The sequence below is a fragment of the Echinops telfairi genome, unplaced genomic scaffold, assembly GCF_000313985.2.
Source record: "Echinops telfairi isolate 266 unplaced genomic scaffold, ASM31398v2 ScPeMD7_7468;HRSCAF=8506_0, whole genome shotgun sequence".
In the NCBI taxonomy this organism is placed as follows: Eukaryota; Metazoa; Chordata; class Mammalia; order Afrosoricida; family Tenrecidae; genus Echinops; species Echinops telfairi.
This window is the reverse complement of record NW_022111369.1, coordinates 18,208,194-18,219,298: the sequence shown is the minus strand read 5'-3', so window position 1 is coordinate 18,219,298 and position 11,105 is coordinate 18,208,194. Positions and strand designations below refer to the sequence as shown.

General features: G+C 44.2%; 1 protein-coding gene across 1 annotated transcript in view; it reads right to left on the bottom strand.

Annotated features, from left to right (window-relative positions):
* Positions 1-87: 87 nt before the first annotated feature.
* Positions 88-11,105, bottom strand: part of LOC101658888 (alcohol dehydrogenase class-3) — a 16,302-nt gene continuing 5,284 nt past the window's right edge. The window contains 6 exon segments of the mRNA XM_013004857.2: positions 88-477; positions 629-848; positions 4,592-4,679; positions 5,211-5,352; positions 8,868-9,036; positions 9,478-9,548. Coding sequence (XP_012860311.2) covers positions 199-477; positions 629-848; positions 4,592-4,679; positions 5,211-5,352; positions 8,868-9,036; positions 9,478-9,548 — 969 coding nt within the window. The 3' untranslated portion in view covers positions 88-198.

Sequence of the window (11,105 nt, the reverse complement as noted above, 5' to 3'; positions counted from 1 at the left end):
GATCACTGTGTCACTTCCCAATGCTTCTCCGATCACTGTATCACTTCCCAATGCTTCTTCGATCACTGTATCACTTCCCAATGCTAACTGGAATAGTTAAGTCCTCTCATCTTCATTAGAGTAGAATCAGCCTCTCATTTAAGAAACAAACTTTATTGAATCTTAACCCAAATCAAGCAGTACCAGGAAGAAAGGGATTTAGCCCAGAACACTTACCATGACCTTCACATTACCAATGCACTCAAAGGAGTAGTCCACCCCTCCATCTGTCATCTCCACAAGCACCTCCTGGATGGGCTTACTGAAGTCCTGTGGGGTAATACACTCAGAGGCCCCAAACTCTTTGGCCTTTGAGAATTTATCTTTATTGATGTCGATACCAATGATCCGGGAGGCACCAGCCACCTTACAGCCCATGATAGTTGCCAATCCAACTCCTCCCAGGCCAAAGATGGCGCAAGTAGAGCCAGGTTCCACCTAATGGTAAAAACAGTCTATGAGATATTTGTGCTAGAAAAATCAAGGAAATCACTTGGGTTCGAAGTGATAGGGCTAATTTCATGATGCTGGCAAAGCTTTGTTGAACCAGATTAGAAAGCGGAAGTGAATATGCAGGCCAATCTCTTACCTTGGCAGTGTTCACGGCAGCACCATAACCGGTTGAGATGCCACAACCCAGCAGGCAGACTTTATCCAGGGGTGCTGCAGGGTCTATTTTAGCAACAGAGATATCAGCTACGACTGTGTATTCCGAAAAGGTGCTGGTTCCCATGAAATGGAATACGGGCTTTCCTTTGCAGGTAAACCTGCTAGTACCGTCCGGCATCAGTCCTTTCCCTTGAGTGACTCTGAAGGACAGAGAGGAGGAGGAGGGCAGGCTAGGCTCTGGCTTCTCAAGACCCCGGTTGTTGTGGCCGCCTCACTGAGACCATGTGGAATAACAGAACAAACCATCGGCTGGCCTTGGACCAACCTCAGAGTTACAGGCATGCTGAAGGCCACTGCCCTGAAACCCCATCGGAGAAAGAAAATGGTTTTTACAAATAATGACCAGTGAATATTTAGAAAAGTGTGCTAAGACCAAAAGTCAAAATCAGAATGTATTCATTAAAAACTCAGCACCTTTCAGCAATGCCTTTTAAGAGATTTGGAATCCAGCCCATCTTTTCTAACACTTACTTTCCTTTTGGATCTTATTTTGCCAGATCCATAATTGTATACGGATCACAAGAAGTTATTTTACAAATCTATTCTATCACAATACTCTGTGAGAACCACAACATCATAAAGGTTAAAGGCAAAACCAGAATCCACAAAAGACAAGCCTTACAGTTATAAGGCTAACAGATTAAGACAGAAAGCCAACCTGACCCATTTAGATCTTTCAGGGCGGTGTTTTAAAAAAAAGACTCAAGTTATCTTTTAACTTTGCCTGTGTAATTGGCACAACATGACAACACAATATGACAGAAAGAACACTCCACAAAGGCCAAATAATTTTTTATATTTCAAATTATCTTTTATATTCCAAACAGTTGAGAACATGCCTTCCTTAGTATATAGTCCCTAAAGTCAAGCACACGCAGGTTTAAATCCTACATAAGTTAATTAGACTTTTTGTGACTTAGTGTCTCTTTAGAACCATATCAGTATCTTCCTCATTATTATGAAAAGTAAATGAAATGTAAAGCATTAGCACTGTGCCTATAACAGTGTTTAGTGTGTGCTACTTTAATAACCATTAACATTTGAAATCCATTCCGAGAAATCCTTTAGTAACACACTCTCTCTCTCTCCCTGAAGCGGAAATGGACTGCCTCTAGGTATATAAGTAACAGATCTGGAGGCTGGGGGGGGTGGGGTGGGGTGGTAAGGGGGTAGGGCAAAGGTGGGAGGGAGGAACAATGGACTAGAGCGCTGAAAGCTACTGACCCGGGAGGATGGCGGTCCATAAGAGGGAGAGGGAGGGCGGCAGGGAGGATGCGTGATCTGAACTGTTGAATGCAGAGCTCATGCTCTGAGATGTAAATAGCCCACCCCCAACCTAATCCACACTTTTTTTTAAATGAGTAAATATAGTCGTTTTGAGAATAAACATATGACCCAGAACAAGGAACATCAAGATAACAGAGTTCCACCAAAACAGCGTTTATTTTTATGAGAGCGATGAAAGCCTGTGTAGCTCTCTGCAAGGGGAGAAGGAATCTGTCAACGTGACAGAACTCTAGTCTCCCTTTCAAAAGGATCAAATTCAAACCCACTGCCCTGAGTGCATTCCGACTCCCAGGACCCCCGTGTAGGGTTTCCCAGGTCCCCTGCACATCTTCCCAGGAGCAACGGCCTCATCTCCCTCCCAGGAGCAGTGGGCGGGTCCGTGAGCAGTCCAACACTTAGCCCACGGCGCCACCAGGGCGCTTCCTAGACGGTGACAGAATCACAGAGAAGCTGCATTTGTATACTTAATGAATGGCCCTGTTCTTCGGACTGTGTTTGAAATACCCTTTCAAGAGACTAGATTGTTTTGGGTTCTAATTTTGTTAAAAGTTACATCTTTATATCAAATGTTTATATTTTAAGATGGATTTATATGATAGGCTTGATAGCATAAAATGAGTGGAATCCTGCTTTCCAAAATTACGAGGAGGCTTCTCTAAGTTCCTAGAAAACTCCATCATCTTTTTATTCTTTTTTTTCACAAGCGCGTCATCTGATTTTGTCAATGACATTAGACATCTGATCCCCCGTACACTGCTGTGGGGGTGAAGAGCGCTCGTCATACTACAAAGCTACTTAGTGTCGTGCGTGTGCGTGCCTGCGTCTGTCTGCACAAGCTCTAAGCGCCAGCAGTTCTACGCAGGAAAATATCTGAGAAAGAAGTGTATATAATCATCAAAAGACATATATAAGAATGGTCCCAGCAACATGAACGCTCATAGCTTTGAACTGGGAGCAGCCGAGGTACCCATCAACAGGAAATGAATAAACAGGTGGTATTTAGAATGGACCATGACACAGCAATGAAGAAGAACTATTAAATACAATGCAGCGATTTCTCGTAGCCACGAAGAGGGAGAAACCAGACCAGAAACATACATGATGTGGTTCCACTTCTAGCAAATGTTAGTGAAAAATCAGAACAGTGGTGACCTTTGAGGAAGGGGAGTTTGGCAGGGGCAGTAGATTATTTGGCTTTTTCAGCCACAGTACCTAACTTCCACCTAACTTCCCTTTCCTGCATGGTTTTGGTAGGAAGGTGGGGTAGGAGACCGGTAAGATTCACCTGCCAAGAAATTGTGGGGGGAAAGTGTGAACAGGATTGTATGGAATGCCACCCTGCTTCGTATAAAACGAGTCCTCCGAGAAGCCGGGAAAGGGATCTCATTCCCATCAAGAGCCAAGAGCGGAGGGCACTCTCTGCACCTGAGAGCCGTGTAGTGAACCTCCTGGACCCAGGTGACGGCTCTCATGGCAGGAGCAGCAGGAGAACAAGGAGGCAGAACAGGTAGCAGAGAGGTGGACTTCCCAGGCCACACAGCAGGTAAAACTGTGTGCTTCGGGGTAGGAGGCTGGTAGAGGAGTGAGTGCCACACATCAGTGGGAAAGCTGAGCTGGTTGACCCACAGAAATGGAGGCTTTGGGCCGAAGCTTACTGGAGTGGGGTGCTTTGGGGCACTTACTGCAGGGAGCTGGGTTTGTTGACTCCTAGAGCTTGCGCTGAAGGCTTGTGGGTTGAGGCTTACAGCCAAGTGGCATGCCCTTTGGGTATTTACTAGCAGACCTGCAAGAACTTTGTAACGAGTCTGGATAAAGCAGCTGTATCCTAAGCATTTCTCACTAGATTATACACTGTCAACTTCCTTAATAAACCCTTTAGTCACTACTATTGTCTGTGAGTTGTGTAGCCATTGCAATGGTCATTAGAACCTAGAAAGGTAAAAAAAGAATAAAGGTAAAATACTAATTACAACCACACAGATGTCAACCGTGAGGGTTTGTCGGTTGTCAGAAGGGCTCTGTATTGTAACGTTGGCTACAATTATAGCTATCATGTGAATATATGCATAAAAATTCACTGAGATGTCCACTTAAGGTTAAACCTCAATAAAAAGAAACAAATACAAAGGGATTTTAAACTGGCTCAAAGTAGTAGTCTTTAAGTGCAGCTACCTCATTATAATAACTCCCTTCCCTGTGTTAAGGGGTATGTTATCTCTTATAGTCTTCCCAGTAACCTTATGAGGTACGTTTTATTACTTTGATTTAAATGAACAATAGAATGGCTTTTAGGAATGATTCCCTGTAATCTCACAAGCTTGTTCCGACATGCTCTGTATGATGCCAAACTAAACATTATGGAAAGAGGCGGGGTTCAGAAAGCCATTTCCACTCTTAAGAACTGGTGAAACTGGGCAAACCACTTAATCTTTGTGTCTTATTTTTCTCAACTACGAAAATGGGAGAACTGAAAATGACAGTGAAGTTGCTACACAGATGGAGTGAAATAATTCTTGTAAAAAGCACTTGATAAGTTGCCTGCCACTACTTATTATCATTTAAAGAGGAGCTCTTGTTTTAAAACTAAAATACTAACCTGATCTTCTGGCAAAGGTTTGTCTTCGGATTGAGACAAAATTTGCATTCTCCGCACTGTGGGATGTACAGTGGAATGACAGTGTCACCTGGGGAACAGACAGACATCCCCATGAATCAGTAAGTGAGTACACCGCTCCTGCAGGTTCTCATTCTGGTCAACTTACTCCACGCTGCAAGGTTAACAACTTTAAGGCTTTGGATTTTACCTACGGAACAGCCTTCACACACTCCGCGGCCAGACAAAACCCACAAGTATCCAAATGTCCATCTACATAAAACTCTTCCAGCACCAAGTAGAACACAAGGTGGCCACATGCTTCACAGCACAGATTCACTGACGCAGCTCTGAGAGTTGACTTAACTGGGCAAAAGTGACGTTGGAAATGTCCTTTTATTGTTTCAGACAAGCCCCAGTTACAAAATCAGTGAAAACACCAAAAGTGTGCTTCCCAGATGAAAAGGAAAATCAATCTTTTGACAACTCATTTAGGCTATACTCTGTTCATAAATAGTGTGTAGTTTACTGCCCCCTCCTGTCCCCCCTACCCCACCCCACTCCAATTGCCTATAAAATTAAGCCAAAATGATGAAACACGTGATTGGAATACTCTCCTTACCAGCTTTCAGTTTCGTAACTCCTTCGCCAACACTCTCCACAACTCCAGCTCCTTCATGTCCCAGGATCACTGGGAAACACCCCTCAGGGTCAGCCCCGCTCAGAGTGTAGGCATCAGTGTGGCAAACTGCAGTGGCAATAATCTATGCAAATGGTAAAATGAACAGCACTACATAATCGCACTGACTGAAGAGGCATTCAACTGTGTGGATCATAACCCACTATGGGTAGCACTGCAAAGAATGGGCCTTCCAGACACTTCACTGTGGCCATGTGGAACCTGTGCATGGACCGAGAGGCGCTCTTTAGAACAGAGCAAGGCAGCACTGTGAGGTCTAAAATTCAGGCAGACTTCAGGGTTATATCCCTTTCATCATACTTATTCAGTCTGTACACTGAGCAAAGAGGAAGGAGGCATCAGGATTGGACGAAGGATCACTAACCACCTGCCATATGCAGATGGCACAATCTTGGTTGTTGAAAAGGCGACCAGGACTGGACGCACTTGCTGATGAAGACCGAAGAGTGCAGTTTTTAGTACAGACTGCAACTCAATGTAAAGCAGCCAAAATTCTCACAAATGCACCAGCAGATAACATGATAAACAGAGAAAAGATTGAAGTTGTCAAGGATTCATCCTGCTCGGATTCGCAATCAATGCTTGTGGAAGCAGCAGTCAAGAAATCAAGCGATGTACTGCATTGCCACACAAGACCTCTTTAACATACCGAAGAGCAAGGAAGCCACAAGAGGACTAACATGCACCTGCCCCAGTCGTAGTACTTTCAACGGTCTCACATGCATGTGAAAGGGAGACAATAAATGAGGAGGATAAGGAAGAACTGAGGCCTTTGAATTATGGTGTCACGAATATTGAACATAACCTGAACCACCAAGACAAAGTTAATTTGTCTTGGCAAAAGTATAGCCAGATATGCCTCAGAAGCAGGGCTGGTGAGACTTCCATCTCATGTGCTTTGGACATGTGATCAAGAGGATCCAATCTCTAAAGAAAGACATCATGCTTGCTAAAGACGGTCAGTGCAGATGGACTAAGGTGGCTACACAACCGTGCTCAGTGATTGCGAGGGTGGTGCAGGACCGGCAGCGCTTCATTCTGCTGTGCCTAGGGTTGCTATGAGTCGGAACAAACTTGATGGCACCTAAGAACAACAACAACAACACGTGTGCACAATCAATTCAGAAAAGGTACAGGTATACTTTGGAGATATTGCAGGTTCAGTTCCAGCCACTGCAGTACAGGGAGTGTTGCAATAAATTGAGGCACACGAAGATTCTGGTTTCCAATGCATATAGAAATTGGACTTACACGGTACTATAGTCTATTAATTGTGTAGTGGTGGTATGAAAACGTTGGAAATATTTTAAGCATTGTGCCCAAATGTACACAGAGGCATGAAGTGAGCACAAGTGGTTGGAAAAATGGCACCTGTGCCACAAAGCTCAACTTGTAAATAATGCCTGCCTGCGAGAGAAGGGCAACAAAAGGAGGCGGGCCTGTATATAGATCAAAGTCAAGACATGCGACTTCTCGGTTTCACGGATTCTAAGACACATTTCTTTCATACCTTCAACTTTCTAAAATTGGTGTGTGCTTACAATCAGGGACACCTTGGCAAGGACAATGGGAAACTCTATGTGCAATGAAACCTGGCACCTCCATCCTTCCTTCAGTGCATGTTAGCAAAAGGAGACAAACACGATGACCCCAAGGCGTGGACAGGAGCATCCCCGTGGCCAAAATAGGTGAAGCCATCCCACTGCTGGCCTGCTCCAGGCAGGAAATGGGGTTTTTAAGCAGGTACTCATTATTTCTGAAATATGCTAGTTCGCTTGGTCTGGGCTCCAAATCAAAGCTTTTAGTTACACCGACTCCCTTTCAGCCAGCCACGTACAATTTCTACTTAAATAAGCCCCTTCTCTCTATGTTTTTACAGGGTCTCCTATCTTTCTAAATTACCAAAAGCACAGAAAGGAAAGATCTTGGGGTGTATTGTATGGATGCTGCTGTGCTTTGCATCTTCACACCCACATGAAATGGAATATCCTTTTGCTGTTTCTTCTGTCAGAAGGGGTTCTAATCAAACATCACTCAACCCGGTGAGTACCCCATACAGCTCATCTCTGTACAGCTAGGAAAAATCTTTTCTTCCATGGTAAAAATTACAATCAGCCCAACTTCTAACTTAGAAAACAAACAAACAGAAATGATAAAGTTTCCAGTTCCTTAACATGAGCTGCAAAGGATTTTAAGCAGATATTGGGCCTGAGCTTCTCAACCAGCTATGTGCGATTCCCCGGGAGTGGGAGAGGCAGTGTTTGCTTGTTATGTGTCCACAGCTGGATGAGGGGAAGTATTCCCAAAGCAGCAGCAAAATAAAGAAAAGAGGGGCCAGGCGATGTCCCTAAAATGTCAGTTTTAGTCAATGATGACAACTTTCAAGCATTGATTTCACATTAAAATAAGCACAGCCCAGAATGCCTGGACACATGGAGCGGTATACATTTCCAGATCTCTCCAGCTGAGTGCCTTGTGCAATGCTCATTTCCAAGGGTCACCTCATTCCTCAGCTCCAGCTGTGTTTGGGATGCTGAACTCTGAACTGGCCAGAGTACATTTTAAACCAAGAACTCAAGGAGGCCTGGTGGTGTAGTGGGTTACACTTTGGGATGCCAACCACAGGGTCAGTGCTTTGAAACCAGCTGGCCTTTTTGCGGGAGAAAGATTAGACTTTCCAGTCTGTAGGGTTACAGGCTCGGAAAACCACAGGGGAAGATACACTCTGTCCTGTAGGGTTGCTATGCATAGGAATCAACTCGATGGCAATGAGTTTGGTTTTGAGAACCACGATTTCACTTGCTTGTTTTTGCAGTCAATCATGAACCCCTTTAACAAAAGTAAAAGTTGTTCCTTTTTTTTTTTTAATTAGTTGGGACTTAATACATATATCATATCATTCCATATTTCAATCACGTTAAGTAAAATGTACAATTGCTACTACAATCTGTTTTCAAACCTTCTTTTTCTGTGTGGACTCCTTGATGTCATTCCCTTTTACCCACCACAACCCCATCACCGTACCACCCTCCCACCCCCGGAACCCCCAATTCTACTTGCTGTCCCTCTAGGCTCATCAATCCTGGGTTTCACATAGGGAAAACTGGGAAAGCATGTAACACAGCCTCAAGAAGTGCCCTCCAGTGACGTCACGCCTCGGAGACACACAAAAACGGAAGAAAGCAATGCAAACCCAAATTATAGAACATTGTGGAAGCCAGATCAGGTCCAGCCCACCCTTTTTTTTTTAATGTGCCCCAAGACATTTTGATTTCTAGGCTTGACAGAAAGGGGCCATGCTCCCAAATCACTTTAAACTCTGGCTACAAGACGACAGGCTGCAGGGCCCCAGTGACCTAAGTGGATGGCGCGCCTTTGCAAAGCTAGAAAAGATGGACGGGAGCCTCAAGGGTGAGTGAGAGGGATCCCCCTTAGAGAAGGCGGCTGTGATTTCACGGCCGGGTGGCTGTCACTCCCTTCTCCCAACACTGCCCTTGGGATGTATCCTCTGTAGCTCTCGGGCCTACGCAGCTACCCAGAGCCCTCATTCGAAGTCTTCCCCTCCAGATACAGCATTACCTTAATCCGGACTTCATGAGCCTTTGGGGGTGCCACCTCTACCTCTTCTATGGAGAGGGGTTTTCCAGCTTCCCAGGCTACCGCGGCCTTGCACTTGATGACCTAAAATGAGGCGACACAGAACAAGCAGTTTATCCCCCAAGAATAACCAAGGACAATTTCGATATTGCTAAATGCCAATTGAGGAAAATTTATCTGAGATTCCCAAGAGAAATATGTACCCCTTCATGAAGTGGAGACCTGTCTGCATATTTTGGGGTTTTAGATGTGTCATGCCATGCTTTTAAAAAACATAAAAACATTTTTTTAAAAAAGGGTTAAAAATAAAAAAGTTTAATTCCACAAATGTGTGAAGCTTCAAAAACTTCATGGAAAAATGGCATTTTCCCCCATGAATTAAAAAAATATATTAACTTTTTATTGTTAACGAGCACAAGCCATCGGTTTTCCATCCACCACTTTGCTTCAACTCTTCGCAGCAGTCCTCTCAATGTACCACCGCCTGTTCTGTTTTCACGCCGCTTTGGTTTGTTCTTCTCCTTTCCTAACCCCGGGGACCCTATCGGGGGAGATGGCACACCTCTCCTCTTCCGGGATCGGTTATTCTCACACAAGGGTGAGTTCAGTTTCTGACTTGACATCCGGGAACTTTCTGAAGCCCTCTTGTATACTAATGATCCCCTACAAGGCATAAGCAGGAACAGTTTCAGAACACAGGTTCCCAGAGCTCTGGCACGAGGTACAGGGGAGTCTGGAAGTTCTATGTGAGATTTAAGGGTCACTGGTCTAGTACAATAACTGCAAGGTGGGAAGAGGAATAAGGAGTGTCGGGATAGTGTTTCCCAAAGTGGGTGTGACTACCCACTGGTGCTGGGGCGACAGAACAGTCCAGCCTGTGGGTGGTAGTGGTTCCAAATGTGGGTACCCGCACTTTATCCTGGATTATGGGCTACGGTAAAAAAAATTTCTAATTTCTGGGGTGGTGCTGAGCAATTTTTTTTTCTGAAAAGGGGGTGTTAGGTCAATTACGTTTGGGAATTTTTAAGGGTAAGGGGAATGTTTTAAAATGACATCTTGCCCTTTCAACAGTATGGCCCTAATTAGTAACCATTAGCCATCTGAGCCCATGCAGTGTGGTTAGTCTGAACTGATATACACTACAAATATTAAATATACCTGGATTCTGAAGATTTAGTACCCAAGAAAGTAAACCTATCGTACTAATATTTTTAAACAATATAGATTATATGCTGTTATAGCTCTTTACTAAAATTAGTTTCACTTTTCCTTGAATGTGACCACTAAAAAAAATTAAATGACATAAAGGCTCATATTGTACATCTATAGGGTGGTGAAGCCTTAAAGATTCTAATCAGCTCACAGCTTCACAACCAGAGAACCAAGCGAAACGAGGAAGGCATGGGTCAGTTCACGTAATACTTGTGAACCATGTGGACAGGATAAAGGGTGCAGACCACAGGGTTTGTAGTGGCCAGACTGGAAATTCAATAATTACAAAACAATGTGATTAAACAGACTTGCTCAAAGTACTATCAAAAGCACAGAGTGGAAAAGAGTGTAACTCTGGTCTCTGGGGTCAGGGCAAGCCTCCTCTGAGGAAGAATTACTAATGCTGATAAAACACAGCCAGAGAGTATAATTGTGAGGGGCAAACACGAGTGGACATGAAGCCCCTTACCAGACCGTAAGAAGCTCACGAGTGGTGGGTGGGTCATGTGTTAGGCTGCGAACCACAGGGCCAGCAGTTTGAACCCACTGCTGCTCCAAGGGAAGAAGACGAGGCTTTTGGCTCTTGGAAAGATTGAGTCTCAGGAGCCCAGAGGGGCAGTTCTGTGCTGTCCTGCGGGGTGTCTGAGTTGGAACTGATTCAACGGCAGTGAGTTGGAGTTTATTTCCGGGGTGGTGGTGGTGAATACAGCTGTTGGCATGGTGCAGTTTTCAAACACAGCAGCAATTAGTAGCAGCTGAACAAACAATCGAGGAAAAGGAGAGATGAACTACATGTACATAGAGTGGTCTGTGTAAACTGGTGAGGCTATAAATTAGTATTTTTAAAATCGTTTTATTAGGGGCTCATACAACTCTTACCGCAATCCATACATAATCAATTATGTAAAGCACATTTGTACATTCATTGCCCTCATCAGTATTCTTAATATTGAAGTGAAATATTAAACCTGACAGTGCATTCCCAAACCAACTGCCATCGAGTAAACT